General features: G+C 44.2%; 3 protein-coding genes across 3 annotated transcripts in view; 1 reads left to right on the forward strand and 2 right to left on the reverse strand.

The window, feature by feature from the left end:
* Window positions 1-7,886, reverse strand: part of pak1 (p21 protein (Cdc42/Rac)-activated kinase 1) — a 40,809-nt gene extending 32,923 nt beyond the window's left edge. The window contains exon 1 of the mRNA XM_084558752.1: window positions 7,807-7,886. The gene's annotated coding sequence lies outside the window, so the exon portion shown is untranslated. The remainder of the gene's footprint in view (window positions 1-7,806) is intronic.
* Window positions 7,887-8,890: 1,004 nt separating this feature from the next.
* Window positions 8,891-11,877, forward strand: aqp11 (aquaporin 11). Its single transcript, XM_084558062.1, has 3 exons — window positions 8,891-10,077; window positions 10,247-10,363; window positions 10,920-11,877. Exons 1-3 carry the CDS (start codon window positions 9,480-9,482, stop codon window positions 11,018-11,020), a joined length of 816 nt encoding a protein of 271 aa, XP_084414188.1. The 5' UTR covers window positions 8,891-9,479; the 3' UTR covers window positions 11,021-11,877.
* A 1,223-nt stretch (window positions 11,878-13,100) lies between these two features.
* clns1a (chloride channel, nucleotide-sensitive, 1A) lies at window positions 13,101-19,255 on the reverse strand (the record flags this gene model as incomplete). Its single annotated transcript, XM_084559072.1, has 6 exons — window positions 18,770-19,255; window positions 17,791-17,927; window positions 16,227-16,382; window positions 15,684-15,794; window positions 15,188-15,388; window positions 13,101-13,171 (listed from the first exon to the last, which is right to left on the reverse strand). Exons 1-6 carry the CDS (start codon window positions 18,886-18,888, stop codon window positions 13,101-13,103), a joined length of 795 nt encoding a protein of 264 aa, XP_084415198.1. The 5' UTR covers window positions 18,889-19,255.

Below are 19,255 nucleotides of genomic sequence, written 5' to 3' on the forward strand. Positions count from 1 at the left end.
TTATCTCAGAAATATTTTTTCTTTTTTTTTTTTGATAAATAATACATTTTGAACTTGAAGCTTATTTAGAGTTTAAATGGTAGTTTTGGCTCTAGTGTATATCTCATTTGGAAATGTTCCTTACTGCTTTTAAAAATATGGGAGGAAGAGATAGACAACGAGAGGAAACCTCTGGCAAAAATACTGAAGAAAATCTAAAGAGTGGAGGAAAAGGCAAGAAGGACATTTCCTCTGTTTGACAGCGAGAGAGAGAGATGAGGGAGTATTTATAGATAATAGTATTAAAGCCACTTCACTGGTTAGACAGACTGAAGGACAGCAGTGAGGGAGGGATGATGACGATGAAAAGAGGATGAAGAGGAAGAAAAGAAAAAGCTGACTACTAAGGGAAGAAGATGGAGAGAAGGTTACAAAGAGAAGATGTGTAGAAGAAAAATAGCAAATAGAGACTATGTGGCGTTTTGTCTTTTGGTATTTAGAAGTGATATCTATGAAAACGATATCATGACGTTGGCATTTGCACACATCCAGACACGGTCCTCCTCCCGCCAGCTCAGAGAGAGAAATGAAAGTGACTCATTGACCCAGATCGACAACCATCCACTGCAATGTGGTCCAGGCTACGGCTGCAGCTACACATCATTTTCTTCGCTGACTAACTCCATGATTGTTTCAGGCAATGTTTCTCAGAGCTCAGTGTGTTATCCTTATAATTCCCCATTGTTCCAGGGTGTGTACTGAACTAATGTTTGATATAATAACACTAATCCCTTGTGCTCACACACTTCTGGTTTCTACGATCCTTGAGTTGAACCGTGCAGAAGATAAAATGCAGCCTAATGTTAACACACGACTGCCAAGTCCTTAAGGTCCAAACAAACCACACCAATGTCAGAGAACTAACTGTAAATAACTCTTCATACCAGCAGGTGGCAGTAGTCTGTGTTCACCTTTCAAAAAGGGAAACAGGAAGAGCTAATTTTGGCTGAGAGGCTAGGAAGTTGGCAAGAGATAATATTAGCTGGGAGGCTAAGAGGTTAAGAAGAAGGCTGAGACACTAGCCACACGCTGCTATTAGCTAGGAAGCCAGGAAGAGCTACCATTAGCTAGGAGGCTAGGATGCTAGCAAGAGGTACTATTAGCTAGGACGCTAGGAACAGCTACAAAACCGTCATACAGAGATGGTGTCTCCTGAATCATGCTGATCGGTTGGTTTACAGTTTATTTTTTCTAGATCATCATGTTGTTGAGGAAATATTTGTGAATGATAAACATATAAAACGAGAAGAGCCTTCTGTTTGACCTTTTAACTTTGTTCTTCACTAAGTCTTCATACCAGAAGGGGGCAGTAGTCTGTGTTCATCATTCAAAATGGGAAAAATGAAGCTCTAACTATCAGCTGGGAACCAAGGAAGCTATGAAGAGCTACTATTAGCTGAGAGGCTAAGACACTAGGAAGCGCTACCACTAGCGGTGAAGCTAGGAAGAGCTATTATTAGCAACGTGAGATACATAAAGAATTGTCTCTAAACTTTAGATGAAAAGAAGTTGGAGCCTTTGTGTCGAACATACTGTATGAACCCGTTCACCTCGTGTCTTTGTGTCAGCCATGTGATGAAACCATACACTCATGTGTTCATCTCCCTGCAGACACACACAACCCAACAAAACACGCCTGCAGTATGTAATCATGTGATGATGCAATACACAATCACACACACACACACACACACACACACACACACACACACACACACACACACACACGCACACACACACACACACACACACACACACACACACACACACACAGTGTGTCTCTGCTAGCAACACTACAGGGTGTGAATACAAAACTTCAACAATCAAATATTCAGCTGCACACACAGAAACACACAACGCTGCAGGACACCTCCATGAACTGCACTGACGTTTAGTCTCAGATGAGATGTAGGTGTGTGTGTGTTGTAAGGTGTGGCTGCACACAATGTGTGGGTGTTTCCTCCACCATATGCTCTCTGGACTCCACACACACACACACACACACACACACACACAAGACGTCAGCTCTTAAGAAGCCAGTACTTGGCCTTCAGCACATCTTCATCATCAGAAATGAATCTCTCAAATTAATCTTCATTTGAAAGATCCTTCATCGGTACGTACAATTCTTGGATCATTATTTTTTAAAAACACATGACGACAGAGAAAAGCTGCACAAAAGCCAAGACCAATGAAAGATGTGAAACCAGAGGGAAAATCTCTGGAACCAATGACAACATTAGTTTGATGAAAATTAATCGATATAGAATCAAATCAATTCAGGAAATCATTAGCGGTACCCCCGGGCCAGAAGCTAGACCAACATGGTCTGGAGTCTCTCTGCTGGGAACGGATTCTGCAAAGATCTGCTGGACCGATCCGATTGTTTGGGCGTCAGTTAAGGGCGGTGGAGTTGAATTTATCCATTTATCAAAACCAAGTACACAAACTCTGGACTTTTGCACATGGTGGTTCAAACTTGACAATGTAGATTATAAAGTGCAGACTCTGGAGGATGGGAGGAACAGCAGGAAATGCATTCTGGGATACCTGGCTACACCAAGTCACCTCCCAATGCATCCTCCACAAAATGGGTGGATCGAGTAAACATCCAGACATGCCTCAAAATGTTGCCGTGTCTTTGCCTTCACAAACGTCTCGACTTCAAAATAAATGTTTCTTAATCGTGATGGAAACTTTGGCTCTCACAGGATTCAAACCTGAAAATATACAAATCCTCAATATAAAAGATCTGAGTCTGGTAACATCAAGGTTGCACTACCTGAGCATTTACTAATAATTAACTACTTAATTAATTGTGAGTAGTTTAACTTTAGACCAGAATTAAATGTGTCTGATTAAAGTGTGAAAAGTGAAAGATAACTGATCATGTCAATTTTTAACAGGGGTTATTAAAGTGTCCCAATGTGACCATGGAAGCTGTTCAACATAAATGCAGCCGGTTGTTTCTGAACTGTTTACAGATGGATCCTCAAAACCAGGCCGAGCAAACCTGCCGTACGACAGGCAGTAACAGCTCACGACTCCAGAAAATCCTCTCCGACGGATCAGAGCTGACAGCAAACAAATTAAATTACATCGATGTTATCCCTGAACGGAGCTCCACATGTAAAAGCTTCTTCCTCTCCTGTGGCGAGGCCTCTAATCAGGCGGCGACTCACGGTTTAATGAGGCTGAACTGAAGCAGTGCTGATCAAGTGGCATCATAGCTCCACGCTCGGTGTCATCTGATCCTGCACCGTACCATTAACAGCTTAGAGATGCACCATCACCTTCCTTTCATCTGCCTTCACATCAACAAGGTGGATAAAGTACTTTAAGAAGAATTGATCCAGGATCGCTGCTTTCATCTGGATTCATCCAGTCAGAATGTTTTGTGGAGTTAAAAGAAAAGAGTTAGGGTTCGTCTAGACGCCATGCTCAGCAGCCCAGCAGCCTTCCAGGCAGACAGACTATCCATTATTCAGCAGCTGGCAGGTTTCTAGCTGCTCCACAGCCAGGATTACTGTTTATATTGGTATGGTCTCTACACTGCAAAGAAAAATATCCATGTTCAGGAGTAATTTAGCTCATTACTGATTGTAAAAATACTTCTGAACATCATATCTGCAGCTATTTGAAAGGAAACATCGTGACCTCGTCGTCCATCTCCCTGGGAGCTTCTTCTCTTCACCACAACAGCTTGGTGATGCCCCTTAACACTGCTGACTCTGCACCAGTCTGACAGCTAGAGGAATAGTTTGACATTTTGGGAAATAAACTCATTCACTCTCTGGCAGTTTGCTGAACAAAATCGCAAGACTGGAAACAAGTAGGAAGAGCCAGACTGCTTTTGTACAAATGCAACAGAAACATCTATGAACAACCTTCTTGCTTTTCTTGTCTTCTCCCAGAGTCGACTGGATTCAGTCCAATAAATATTTCTTTCAAAGTTAATGTAGTGTGAAGATGGTAGCTCGTACCTCGTGTGAAATGTCAAATGTTCCGGTCATCCAACGCTGCCATAAACTCCCTAACCCTCTCTGGAAGATTTTTCTCCTTGACGCTGTCTTTAGGAAACCTTTCTCTTCTTTTAAACGCAGCCTTCAGTATTTGTTGTTGGTATTGTTTCAGTGCAGCCTTTGAGAGCCAACCGCCATTAAAACAGGACAGGGAAGTGGTTTTGGTTTATGGCAGACATAAAACAAATAACTACAAAAGACCAGACTTGGCTAAATCCAGATCAAATCATTTTTAAAAAACCTGGATTGGCCTGGATATCGGTCATGATGTCCCTTCAACCAACTGATGACTTTTGTTTTCCACAGAGCTTACACGGGAGTGTTGTTTTCCTCAAAAACGCACTTTTGAGGAGCTTTCATGACAGACCACAACAATGGTCTAAAAATGCATTCCAACACCCTTAAGGATGACTCATCAGCAGAGAGAAGAAACCAGATCTTCATGCTGTGCAAGCCTGAAAATCTTCTCACAGGAGTCCAAAAACTACAACGGTGTCCAACAACTGTCTGGTCAAAGCTTCCAGCCCGTGAAGGTTGAAAAGGAGCTGATGTACCTCGCCCAGAATATGGAAACCATGACCAAAAACCTGGAGCCAGACCTGAGGGGGGAGCTTGACAGGTAGAGTCTAGCTTTCCTCAATGGGGTATGGCTGGGTAGAATATGGAGCCGCCTGCTTGTGGGCCCACCACCTGCAGAAAAAGGCATCGGGTTGGGTACAGTACGAGCTGGGCAACAGGCAAACCTGAGGAAACCCAGACGCACTGACCACTTGCATCATGAACTGGCTGTGGGGATGTGGAACATCGCCTTTCTGGTGGGGAAGGAACCCGAGCTGGTACAGTAACAACTAGATACAGGTTTGGTTTCAGAACCGAACTCCTGGAGCGGGATGGGACCCTCTCCTTCACTGGATATGCCCAGGATTAGAGGCGCTGGGCGCACGCTCATGTCAATGAGACTGCAAGCTGCAGAGAGGAAATCTCTGGCAATGAGCAGCTCAGAGTATCTGGTCTCTTGGACACTCTAGCTAGAATCCTGGAAGAGATTCCACCCCGGGGACTCCACAGATCGTCTAAGAGATCCCAACGCCCATATGGGCAACGGCGATTAAACTTGGGAGAGAAGGGAGGAATCAACTGGAGCCTGATCTGAGCTGCAGTCATTTACATTAAGTCTATAAAATACCACAAACTTGCAAAAAAAGGTCCAAACTGACATCTTCAAACTGCTTGTTTGAGATTATGAACAAGACAGTATCGTTGAGAACTCAGTCTGAATATTAAACTGTGTCTGTAACACTTAAAAAGATTCAGTTTGCTAAAAATATTTATCCAATATTCAGCATATTTGCTCAATTGACTCGTTTCAGTTTTACATAAATTTACTTTTTGTTTCAATTATGATGGAAGTTTGAATATCATTTAGAAATATATTTATAGTTATTTAATATCGAGTAAACTTTTCTTCTGAGCACGCCTTCACATCCCTGACAAAAAAAAAAACACTAAAACATGGGAATAATAATTAAATTATTAAACCCATTTTAAACCCCACTTCTCATCTCATTTGCAAATTCTAATTCATGACACTGAAATAAAAGAAATAACAGGAATAACATGAGAATAGAGAGCCTTGAGTCTGGCAGCGAGAGGCTCGTGTTGTAGGTCAGCAGGTCGAATTCACTCAGAGCCCAAACAAAGCGTCTGGAAGTTAAAAATAACTCCAGTGACAGGTGAGTAACACACACCACACACACATGCACAACACACACACATGGTCATCTGTCTCCTGAAGCAGCCAGGCCCAAGGCCACGGGGGCCAAATGGACCATTGACTCCTCCCGGCCCTCCTCACTCTCCGTCACTCTGTCAAGGTGTCAAAGCGACATCTGGGTGGCCTCACACTTCACACGGGGGGGCCGTATAAAAAAACAAAACAAAGCACAGCTTTAGCCACACCCAGGTATCCACGGCAACCACTGTGCCGCCATCACCCGCGCCCCCCTCCTTCCTCCTTCCATCCCTCATCCCTCCAGCCATGTGTTCAGTCGCACTGGAAACTCCATTACCCCTGACATGTGAGGACACTTCAGAAATTATTGAAGAGAGGTTCAAACTCAAAGGAATTAGTTTCCGTTTGTGTCTTAATGCACGGATGTACACTCGAGAGGGTGGCTCGAACAAAAAAAAACGTTTAGATGCTGCAGCTTTAAAACCATCTTCACCAGGTCAGACCCAACAATTAATCCGACTTTACAAACTTATTTTGAGCCTAAGAGCTTTGTGCACACCAACAGTGACTTATTTGAATTAAAGTGTAGGTTTGTTTTAGGATATAACATGCTAGGATGAAATAGAAACAGAAAACACTGCACAAAACATTCTTCAAGGTGATGTTTGAAGTTTAACCCGACTACAGGAGCCAGTGAAAGTGATGTGAATAAGCAGAATTGTAGAAAACGCACTCATCTGTGCAGTCTGAGTATGTAATTAGGTCTTTACAGTTCAAAATATTCAGATATTTAAAGAATCATGTAATTGTGCTGACTTGGAGGAAGCACAAAAATAAAAGTTTCATGATTCGTGTACTGTAGAGGTGCACGCCCAATCTGACATCTTCAAATGTTTTATTTTACTCAGAAACATAAGAAAAACTCAACATTTTAAACATTAAATAAGACGATCATTAGTATCTGTGCCTGAAACAAGCTGCCAATAACTGAAACAGTTGCTGATTCATTTTCTCACCTACAGGTTTAGTCTCCCAGTCTGAGCCCTGGTTCTACTTCCACAAACACCCGTGAGTTCAACAAAACTATGAGTTCAACCTTAAAAATAACAGCGACAGGAAATAATACCACTTTAAATACACACACAAGAGACTCACTCTCATCTTCCTGCACACAAGGGTGAAACCCAAGAACAAATATGTATTTAATCTGACTCTGACATATCTCAGTGAGGATATCAGATGGCATTGTGTTTATTTTTTATGGTTTTATCAATAAAACTGGACGGGAACTCTTTATAACAGGGAGCAAAGGGCACCGTCAGCCCAGCGGAGAGAGTAAGAGGAATAAAAATCGGGATCAGGTGATTTCTGCTGAGACGTGTGGAAACAAGAGCTCCAGTCAGGTCAATGTGAAGCCACTTGTCAGATATAAAGAATAAAACACTCTAATCAGATATAATTTAAAATAATTACTTGTATTTTAGCCATTTAAAGCTCATGCATACACTTATTTTAACTGAGAACAGAGCAGAGTGTGAGTCTGGATGACTGGACGACAGTTTGATGAATCATGCCTGAGGTATTCTCTGAGGTAGATTTACAGAAACGTGGAAACTCATTCATTCATTCATTCATTCATTCATTCACTTATTCCAGTAAACACTCTATTATTATCATTATTGGTGTTTAATATTAATATAATTATAAGAGTAAAATCGTTTGTAGTACTAATAAAAACATAATCACAGCTCCCACCCACATCTCGGACTATAATAACCTGACCGTGACTGACTTCAGGTCCTCTGTGTGCAGCTTGATGGGCCTGCAGGGTCCGGGGCGGTGATACATGCATGGAGCTCAAGAACACCGGAGATAATAGTGTGCTCCCAGACTACAGTAACCATTAACCTCCCTTCCTTTTTTATTTATTCTCAAGAAAATTAGCCTCTAATTATCAGCCGCTCGTCTGAGAATGGAGCTAAACCGCTGATTTAGAATTAAAAGTCGACTCACCACTTGTCTGCTTGCAAAAAAATAAATAAATGTAAATCCCACAATGCTGGGTGGTGATTTCCGACACCGGGACACAGCGTCTCATGTATTCGGCTAACTGTGCTCCCCTGTCGGCTCAGCCCTGCTCCGCTCTGTCGCCCTCCTGGCTGCTTTTTTAACAGTAAACTTGCCGATCCCAGGCTATTGTTAGCTGGGCACAGAGAAGCCTGCTGCACACCAACGCCCGCCCCTTCACATGCCGCTCCCGGCACGCCATTGGCCAGTGCTCAGCCTCTCTCGCCGTTGATTGGCTGCTGCGTGTGTCCGTTCACAGCCTGGGGCGTGGCGCCAGCTCGCCGGCACACAGAGAGAGCTGTGGTGCGTTCACAGACAACGTCAAGAAGTACGAAACTCGAGCACAGCTCTAACAATTTCAACCGATGTGGCGTTCAGGTGTAACGTAGTCAACGAATCATAACATAAAAGAGAAATGGGAATTTATAAAGATTTAATTCGCGAAGCTAAAATAAGAACTGATCATTGAAAAAACAGACATAACACTCACTTGCCAGTTCATTAGGTACACTAGTGAATGCTTTCTAATCTAATATTATATAATATTCAATAATACTACAAACCACAGCCTCCACAATGAAAACAGTTGAATCAACAGCTCTCTCAGTTATTTAAAACTAATAATTAGTACTTATCATGAAGATTAGATTAAGTTAAGACTATTTTGTCAGAATGTATTCATTTTATCTATTTCACCTATTAAACTGGGTGTATCTTACACGTAAAACAAAAGTATTGACTGTAAATAATGTACATATTATAAATAAATATTGATTAATTCATACATATAGAATTATAAACACATATATTGATATATTTTGTTGTTAAAGTGTGCCTCGACTGACAGCATAATTCACTGTTAACTGTTTTGTAGGTTTTATTTTTTCATGTGACGTGTAAACACTTAAAGGGGAATGTGGAGTAATAGTCCAGAAAACGAAAACCTTTATTACCAAATTAAGTTTGTTTACTTTAAATAAACCAATTTAATAAAGTGTTCACTATTATTAAGAACAAACTAAATGGTGAAGACTGAGGAGACAGCGACACCTTGTGGTGAGAGTGAGTTTTATGCTGTTTTATTACTGAGAATAAATCTTAGTAATGTATAAAACGCTGATGTGTTAAGTGGGCAGAAAACACAACACGACGATTTTCTCCTTTATTATGATTTCTAAATGAATTAAACGTCAACTTCCCCCTTTAATAAAAATAAACTCAGTAGGCTCTTTATTGTTTCATTAGCCAACCTGTCCCAGTCAGACTGCAGCCACTACCCAGTGACTTATGAGTTCTGGATTTCAGTGAGTTTTAAATGCATGTTTCTGGGGGCCGTAAAGACAAAGAACGATATAAATATAAATATTTAATAATCAGTGCAGAAGAGAGCAGATGAACTGGAAGAGGGAGGAGGAATGAAACTGTGAAGCTCCATCACTTCCGCACCATGTGAGCCACTGGGACTCCAGCTCATTTGCTCCCGTTTGGACCCCGCATCCTCCGGGGTAGAGCAGCAGCAGCGCCCCGGTACAGCCGAGGCTTTTATCCGCCCGTGGAGGAGAGAGGAGGCGGCAGCTCGGAGTTCAGTCCCCGGTAGAGAGCGCGCACCAGCCGCGACCATGACTGCGGACGTGGCGGTGTCTCTGTCGGTGCTCGTGGGCATCATCGTCCTCAGCGATGCGACCCGCAGGTGCCTGACGTGGGCCCTCGCGGACACCGGGCTCTCTGTGTACGCGGTGGAGCTCGTGTCCACCTTCCAGTTGTGCTGCTGCACGCACGAGCTAAAGCTGCTGTCCGAGGTTGGCGGAATCGAACCTCGCCTCGCGCTCACCTTGACGTACCTGGCGTCCGTGGTCCACGGGCTCACCTTCAGCGGGGCTATCGGGAACCCATCCGGTACGCTGGAGCATGCGTACCACGCGAAGCTCTCGCGCGGCCGCGCCCTGCGGAGGATCGCGTGTCAGTTTGCCGCGGCAGCGGCTGCACGAGCCGCGGTGCCCGTGCTCTGGGGAATGGGATGGTCCGGTCTGCACGTGCGGCACAAGTTGCTCGGTTTCCAATGCATCAGCCCCATTCACGCGCCCCTGCACCAGGCCGCCGCAGTGGAGTCCGCGTGCGCCTTTGCGGTTCAGACCGCGATTACGCACACGCGGTCGGTGGAGGAGAAATACCGCGTGCACGCAGTGGCTGCGGTCACCACAACGGTGGTTTATGCAGGTAGGACAGAGATGAGGTCAGAGGTCACGTGTCCTGCTCAGTGGCTCCTGTGGTGCAGGTTTCTGTCATTTAAAGATCAGAAAGACTCTCAGACTCTCAGGAGCAGAGCTACCATTCAGCTACAAACCACAGCCTCCACTATAATAAGAATGTTTGTGTTTGTCCTCAGGAGGCAAAGTGACTGGAGCCGTGTTTAACCCGGCGCTGGCCTTCTCCACTCAGTTCCCCTGCAGAGGAAGCTCCTTCCTGGACTACAGCCTGGTGTACTGGCTGGGCCCGCTGCTGGGTGAGGACAAACCTCAAAAGCTCAAAACTAGTCTGTGTTTGAGACTATTGGTCAGAAAATCAACTCCAAAATGTCACACTGAAAAGAACATCTGACACTATTCTTCTTCTTCAATTGTTCTGTAATAATCTAATACAGATATTAAACATTTCTGCTGCAGAGTAGAAGCAGATAAATGTCTGCGAACAAATGAAGCTGCAAAGTGAAAACTGTCATGACCCACATTTCTTGGTTTAATCTGATATTTCTGTCTAGTTTCTAGTTTCTAGTTTCTTTTTAGCGTCTTTTCAGCTTTTACATTTCAGTCACCGTCTGTTTCTGTCAGCCTGCGGTCGCTCACGTTGAAAGTGTTGACTCAAATCTGATAAGCTGCTTAAATGTTAAATTGTCATGACAATTCATGGAAGAAGCATTTAAAAATATCTCTTTATAAAAAGCACTTAAAAAGATGGATTCATCTCAGTTTTCAAAGCTGTAAGGTTTTGAAGTGTTAGCTTTTTTTTAAAATCAATAACTAATAAGTCTTCTTCTTCTTCTTCTTCTCTTGTTGTTGCAGGGATGATGAGCTCAGTGCTGCTGTTTGATAAACTCGTCCCTGCGCTGTTGAAGAAGCCGTCAACTCTCCATCTACCGCTGGACGTTAAGAAGAAGACATGAACACGGAAGGGGAGCGTTTTAAAGCACAGAGCACATGTTGGATGGAGGAGATGTTTGTGAAAGACTGTTAGCCTGCAGCAGAAGAAGAAGAAGAAGAAGAAGAAGAAGAAGACCGATATGCACTTTTTTTAGAGACTTCAACAAGGAAGAGTTTGTCATTTTTAGACTGGAACACGATTGTCCATCATTTAGAGAGAGCTCACATCTGAAGCACATTTAAAATGTTTAACTTAACTCAGAATAAAACACTTTTTTTTTTAAATTCTACTTTACTTACTTTAACTTTACAGCTGCAAAGTGAGTTTTTACAACTGAAGCAGCTCGTTGAACTCTGCACAAGAAAACAATTAAATCAGTCGCACGATTTGCATGAAACTATATCATCACATCACTCTAAAAACTGCACAACCAGTACTTCTTTAACTGCAGTAATATTATATAATATACTGTACACACAGTCAGGTATTATTTTTATGTAATAATTTACTTTACAACTGGAAAATTCCGTGGGATAAATAAATCTTATGATTTGTATTTTCAGGTTATAAAGTGTGTATATTATTCATGTTTAATGTCACATTCCAGTTGATCCTGTGTAGGACGAACCGATTTAACTCACCTTACTGGATTTAATTATGTTTTTAACGGTAATTTTGTCTCTTTTATTAACTTAAGATTTTTCTGTTTTTGTGAAGCACTTTTTTTTAATGTTGATTTGGAAAGTGCAATAGACATAAAGATTATTATTAATCTCTGCAAAACCTGTAAAGTCAGATTAAACTGTGAAATCACTGATTTATTGATTGATTGGTGTCAAAGTCTTTAATGTATGAAGGTTTGCTGATTTTACCGTTTTATATCACTGGAAGTTTAACATCTAACATTAAAGTTTTGAGTTGAAATAAATTAAAACAATATAAATAGGAACAAGGATATATTTAAAACTAGAATGAAATCATTTCTGACTTCATTATAATAGAGCCAGGTACTGATAATGTGTATTATTACTGAGAGCGGTCTGTTAGTCACTGAATTATAAAAATAAAATAAATCCATAACCAGATACAAAAACTATTCATTTATTGACAATTTCATACAAAGACTGTCCTCTGCAGAAAAACTGGATATTAAATTGGTCTTTAGTTACAAAACAGAAAACAGAAAGTCAGCATTTTCATTATTACAGTCAACAACAGGATCAGGATATTATGGGATGCGTCCCCTCAGTCTACAGACGGCGAGTTTATCGCATCGGATTTTAACCTTTAACTAAACAACGGCCACGACGCCAGGAGGTTAATGTGTGAGCTCCGATCCGACGAGGAGATGAGTTTAAGTACTTTAGAAAAAGAACAGAGAAGTGCCTACGAATAAGAGCCTTAAAGAAGAAGTGAAGACATCCTCTTCTGCAATCCCATGATGCAACAGTGGCGCTTCGATCTGTAGAAAGGGACGAATAAGTTAGTCTGATCATGTTCAGATTAACTGTCGTAAATAAGTAAACAAAAGAAAAAACGCTTAGACATTTTCTGATCAAACCAAATTGTTGAGATGCAGCGACGGCAGGAGATAAAACCTTTGGAGAAGTGAAGCAGGTGACGACGACTAACGAGACTAAAAATACCCAAATGTTTACCTGAAGGAAACTACGTCCACCATTTCGGTTCCTAAAACTAACTTCACCAGCTGATATAAACTGTTTACGTTTTTTTATTTCTAAATACAAGAGCAGCTATCTACCTCCATACAATGTGCTGCTTCATTGAGAAATATACAAGGAGGTTACCTAGGCAACCGGAGCCTGGGACGTCCACTAGAGACCAACTGTCGGCTACAGAGAGATTTGATTCATGTGAGGACGGAGTTGCAGCTAAAAGATGACTTAAAGCTGATGATGATGACTTTATAATTCAGACATCTGACAGTCGTCATTTTGTTTTCCTCTAAAGATTCTGCGTCATCCAGGTTTGGAAGATGAAACAAGATCAACCAGACACGAGGCTCATGAGACTCGTCTGACTGTTCAGATGAGAATAAACCGGTCGTCTACGTTGGATCTGTTCAGAGAAACACTCAACTCTTACCAGTGCTCGATGTCTGCGTCTTCAAACTGACCGGCCTCCATCGCTGCTGCATCCACCTCCATCCCGTCTGTCAACAACAATGAACAGAACCTCAGATCATCACTCAATAAAAACTAAGTACTGTAATCTCTCTCTCCCTCTCTACCCCTCTCTCTCCTGCTTTCCCTCCCCCCTCTCCCTTTCCCTCCCTCTCTCTCCACCCATCTCCCTTTCCCTCTCTCCCTTTACGTTTCCCCTCCCTCTCTCTCCCCTCTCCCTTTCCCTCTCTCCTCTTCCTCTCTCTCTCCTCTCCCTTTCCCCCCTCTCCTCTTCCTCTCTCCCTTTCCCTCCCTCCCCCCTCTCCTCTTCCTCTCTCCCTTTTCCCTCCCTCCCCCCTCCTCCCTGTCTCCTCTCCCTTTCCCTCTTTCTCTCTCTCTTCTCCTCCCCCCCCCTCTTCCTTTCCCTCTCTCTCCTCTCCCTTTCCCCCTCTCCTCTTCCTCTCTCCCTTTCCCTCCCCCCCTCCTCTCTCTCCTCTCCCTTCCCCCCTCTCCTCTTCCTCTCTCCCTTTCCCTCCCCCCTCTCCTCTTCCTCTCTCCCTTTTCCCTCCCTCCCCCCCTCCTCCCTCTCTCCTCTCCCTTTCCCTCTCTCCCGCTCTCTCTCTCTCTCTCCTCTCTCCTCTACCTCTCTCTCCCCTTCCTTTCCCTCTCCCTCTCCCTCACCCCTCTCCCTTTCCCTCCCTCCCCTCCCTTTCTCCCCCCCCCCCCCTTTGGGGCAAAAAGAATCAAATCAAGATAAAGACGAGTACATTAACCTCCTGTTTATGAGAACGATATGAAATGTACACAGAACAACTTCCTTCCTTCCTTCATTCCAGGCGTTCAACATTCAACCTGTTTATCTTCTGAATCAACAGAACGATTATTCAGCTCAGAATGGAGGAGATGGCAGCTCTGCCTAGCTTCCTAGACTGTTAGCTGGGAGGCTATGAAGCTAGGAGGAGCTGCTGTTAGCTGGGAGGCTAAGAAGCTAGCAGGAGCTGCTATTAGCTGGGAGGCTAAGAAGCTAGGAGGAGCCGCTGTTAGCTGGGAGGCTAAGAAGCTAGGAGGAGCCGCTGTTCGCTGGGAGGCTATGAAGCTAGGAGGAGCCGCTATTAGCTGGGAGGCTATGAAGCTAGGAGGAGCTGCTATTAGCTGGGAGGCTAAGAAGCTAGGAGGAGCTGCTGTTAGCTGGGAGGCTAAGAAGCTAGGAGGAGCTGCTGTTAGCTGGGAGGCTATGAAGCTAGGAGGAGCCGCTATTAGCTGGGAGGCTATGAAGCTAGGAGGAGCCGCTATTAGCTGGGAGGCTATGAAGCTAGGAGGAGCCGCTATTAGCTGGGAGGCTAAGACGCTAGGAGGAGCCGCTATTAGCTGGGAGGCTATGAAGCTAGGAGGAGCTGCTATTAGCTGGGAGGCTATGAAGCTAGGAGGAGCTGCTGTTAGCTGGGAGGCTAAGACACTAGGAGGAGCTGCTGTTAGCTGGAGGCTAAGAAGCTAGGAGGAGCTGCTGTTAGCTGGGAGGCTATGAAGCTAGGAGGAGCTGCTGTTAGCTGGGAGGCTAAGAAGCTAGGAGGAGCTGCTGTTAGCTGGGAGGCTAAGAAGCTAGGAGGAGCTGCTGTTAGCTGGGAGGCTATGAAGCTAGGAGGAGCTGCTATTAGCTGGGAGGCTATGAAGCTATGAGGAGCTGCTATTAGCTGGGAGGCTATGAAGCTATGAGGAGCCGCTGTTAGCTGGGAGGCTATGAAGCTATGAGGAGCTGCTGTTAGCTGGGAGGCTATGAAGAAGCTAGGAGGAGCTGCTGTTAGCTGGGAGGCTATGAAGCTAGGAGGAGCTGCTGTTAGCTGGGAGGCTATGAAGCTAGGAGGAGCCGCTATTAGCTGGGAGGCTATGAAGCTAGCAGGAGCTGCTATTAGCTGGGAGGCTAAGACGCTAGGAGGAGCTGCTATTAGCTGGGAGGCTAAGACGCTAGGAGGAGCTGCTGTTAGCTGGGAGGCTAGCTCAGAACAGAGGAGATATTTAAGACAAAAGTTACAGTACATTGTATTAAAATAAAAATAAATCCATCAAACCTTCAAACTCAGGCTTGGCTTCTTCGGTTCGGACGCCGGCCATGTGGTACTGCTGAGCGACAGAGTTTGCCAACATGCCCTCCAGCCTCTCCAGCGTGTCCTGGCCCTCCTGGGTGAGCGCCGACAGACCCTCCTCACAGGTGTAGAAGGACGGGATGTCGGCGTGACCGTGTTCTGAGCGGACGGAGGAAAGACATGTGACTATGAAACACCTGGTGAACGACTCAGAGGTAATGGAGCGCATGAATGTTGGACGTCTTACCTGCTTCTGAAGACGAAGAGTCCAGAAAGACAGAGAGAGAGAGGAAATAAATTAAAGTCAGTGTTTTATTGTATGTACTGAACTGAAAACTGATAAAGGTGTAAGAAAATGTTTGTAATGACTTTTATAGCAACAACTGGACGTGAGATTTTATTTCTCTCCGTCTCCTTCTGGAGATAAAAAAAAAAATCAGAAATAGGTGTGCAGCTGAAGTAATTTAATCGTCTTCCTCACCGGCCTCCTCCACGTCGTACTCCTCTCCTTCAAAGTCGTTGTCGGAGTCGTCGTCCTCCGGGTCGGGGTGCAGCGCCTGGCACTCGCACATCGCCGAGAACATCGACTCCACTGAGACCAGAACACACACACACACATCAGATACTACACCAGAGGCGGCGGCCATTTTAATTCCTGCGTTTCATCTAAATAACAATAATAACTATCTTCCACCAGTGGATTAATACACATTAGTACTGTGGTGCATTTACTGGCTGTAGGACAAGTCACAACTACAATCTCTATTCTTGGTAAATAAATAAACAAACATGTGATCCAGTGGAGCAGTGGTTTTGGGCGACAACAGAAGCTTTGATACGAGAAAAGACTTTTATAAAAGAGACGATACGACCCGCAGATGTTTTAACTCTTAAAGATGTCAAGAAGAATAAACCTAAAAGTATTTTAGATTTTGTAAAGTTGCTTAAAACCGGTCTGGTCTGGTTTATTTACTCACATGACGCCGGTTGCTTAAAACCGGTCTGGTCTGGTTTATTCACTCACATGACGACTTGTCGCTCGGGACAAATCGAATCTCCGTGATCGTTCCTTCATCGTCGTCATCTCCTCCTCCTCCTCCACTGCTGCTGTCGTCGTCGTCGTCGTCGTCGTCGTCCTCATTGTCGGCTGCTCTCTCTGCCATCTCCGCCTCGTTCTCACCTGCGAGGTAAGAAAACATAAATTATTTTTTTTAAATTTATCTTTCAGTGCTTTGTTGGGTCAGGATGAACTTCCTCTGAGGAGTTCAGGTCTGTAGGTTCATTCCCCAGGGCAGCGGGGGTGGGGGCTGGAGCCTAGCTGTCATTGGGCGAGAGGCCCTGGACAGGTCTCCAGTCCATCGCAGGGCTAACACAGAGAGACAGACAACCATTCACACTCACATTCACACCTACAGCCAATTAATGAACCTAACCAGCATGTCTTTGGACGGTGGGAGGAAGCTGGAGAACCTGGAGAGAACCCACGCAGACACAGGGAGAACATGCAAACTCCACACAGAAAGGAACCAGTCGACCTGGATTAGAACCCAGAACCTTCTTGCAGTAAGGCGTCAGTGCTAACCACCACACCACTGTGTCGCCGATCTGAAAAATGTCAGCTCATCAAATCAAAGCCTGTGATCCTGACTCTTAACTTCCCACCACACAGGACATCTTTCAGTCAATTTACCAGCCAGGCTGGACGTGGAGGACAATCCTGTGGAGTCTTCATGCTAACAGGACTAGTGGATGAAGCTGGACCTGGTACGAGGGACGCATCGGCAGTGGCTGTAAATCTTGGGGAGAAATCTGTTCAACAGACCAGGAACGTTTTAAAACTATGGACAAAGAGGCAAACAGAGGAGGAACTGGAGATGCTACAGGAGTACAATTAACTCCTGATGAGGACAACCCTTTCCTGAGCTGGGTTTTGTGTCAAATGAGGACGACTCTTCAGCCTCAGGTGTGGTGGAGTTGTACACTGCAAGAGGAAAAGTGGTGTACGACTGCTTTGTGAAAGCTTTAAATAGATGCAAAGTGGCTGGTCAAGAGGTATGAAGGAAGAAGCTGGACATGGACAGAGGAGTGAGGCCGGTGTGGAAGGTTTTATATAAACCACCTCTGGACAAAAGATCTGCAGGCTGAGAGTGGAGGATTTTACATGGAGCTGTTGCAGTCAACGCTTTTATCTCCGTTATCAACCCAACATAAACTCCCTAACCCTCTCTGGAATGTTTTTCTCCTTGACGCTGTCTCCAGGAAACTTTTCTCTTCTTTTGAGCGTTCACTGTTCGTTGTTGTTTTGGTGAAGCCGTTAACCCGAGTCTTGCCTTCAAAATTCAGTGGCAACATTTTTTAAGATTTGGTTTTGGGTTTTTAGATAGGAACAAAAATAAAAACCACTCTGGGTTTGCGTTCTAGATGTTGAGAGTGAACTTGAGAAAGAGAGAACAGGAGGAATTAAGAAAAGTAAAATACTCGCATTCATTGAAATGTCTAGAGCTCGACTTGTTTGCGTAACCAGAACCAGTCTGGTTTTCTCTTATTTAATGACAACAAACATCATTGAATCATAGCGTTTCCCTCACCGCCGAGTTTGCCGTTGACCATGACGTACAGGTGCTCCTGTGGGAAAGCGCTGACGTCTCTGGAGATGGCGTGCAGACCGATGGTGGGATACTCCAGAGAGAAACCCATCCCCGAGCCATCAAACCACGACAGGCGCCTGAGAAAAACACAAAACAGCTGAGAGAACCTGCGACGACTGGAACATTTACACACATGGGCTGAGGGCTAAAAGCACGAGGGGGAATGACGACATCTGCAGCAGATCTAAAAGAGTTCTTATTTAAAATATTTGAGTAAACTAAACTCAAGGCATTCAGAAGTTTTAAAAGTTTTCAAGAAATCTTCACAAGTTATATTATAAAGAGCTGCAACTACCTTCATAACCTAACCATCTCTTGATTCTTTTAAAAAACAAACTGAAAGTTTAAACAAGGCAGCTGCAGACAGACGAGACACTGGTCTATTATTCATGTTCTGGCGTTTTATAAACAAACTCTTGAATTAATTAAAGGCTAAACCGGCAAATTAAGTAAATTAAATCACCATTAGTTGCAGCCTTTCTATGATAAGTGAAAGAGAAGCTTCACACTGGGGAAAAGGCGTCTATACTACAGTAGTTTAGTTCAGTCCTGCAGCAACTTAAACTGTTCCCTCTAAAAATAGTCGGTGGAAAAAGTGTCAATTTATTATTATTTTTGCAATCAATTATTAATTATTTATATGATATAATATATAATATAATGTAGGCAGATAAGAAAATTTAACAAATAAAGTTGAATCAGTCAAGTGCATGCTTTTATTTTGAAAGGACCCACTCCGGAAGAGTGTTAGCATAGCGAGCTAACAGTTCCCAACGCTGCTAACTCGCTCTCTCATGTTTGTCACTATCGTTTAACATTAAAGGCAACATTAAACATAACTAAAACCCAATGAAAACACTGACCTGAACCTAAAACTGTTGGTGTAAAAAGAAAAACAAGCGCCACGTGTATCACTTACGTTTCGGCGACGTAGAGCGTGCCGCAGCCCAGCCTCTGGCCGTCCATCACGGCCGTGGTCTCGGCTTGCTCATGTCGCACTCCCTCGGTGGGAGGATGGAGGTTTTTCAACAGAACCATCGTCCGTGGTGCCGTGAACGTGAAGAGGGCGACGGGAGAGGAAGGGGAAAAAGCCAAGTCCGGTGTCAACAACAAGCTGTTGTGACCTATTTCGTTCCACAAAGCTGGCTAATTTAACCCGGGATAACTTCTAAGGGGATACGTGCTCGACAGCTGGAGGCGGATAAAGGGCGAGCCGGGCCGTGCGCTTCTTCTCCCGGATTACCAGAACCAGGACGAGTCGTTTCAGAGACTTAATACAAACGGTGTAAAGTCTGAAAACACTCAGGGCGCAGCTCCACTGTCACGACGAGCTGAAATATCGCGGCATGTTCAAGACGTCAAATAATCACGTGACCACTACTGGCGTCGGCACGTACCGCCCCAA

This window comes from Chelon labrosus (assembly GCF_963514085.1).
Source record: "Chelon labrosus genome assembly, chromosome: 13".
Taxonomy (NCBI): Eukaryota; Metazoa; Chordata; class Actinopteri; order Mugiliformes; family Mugilidae; genus Chelon; species Chelon labrosus.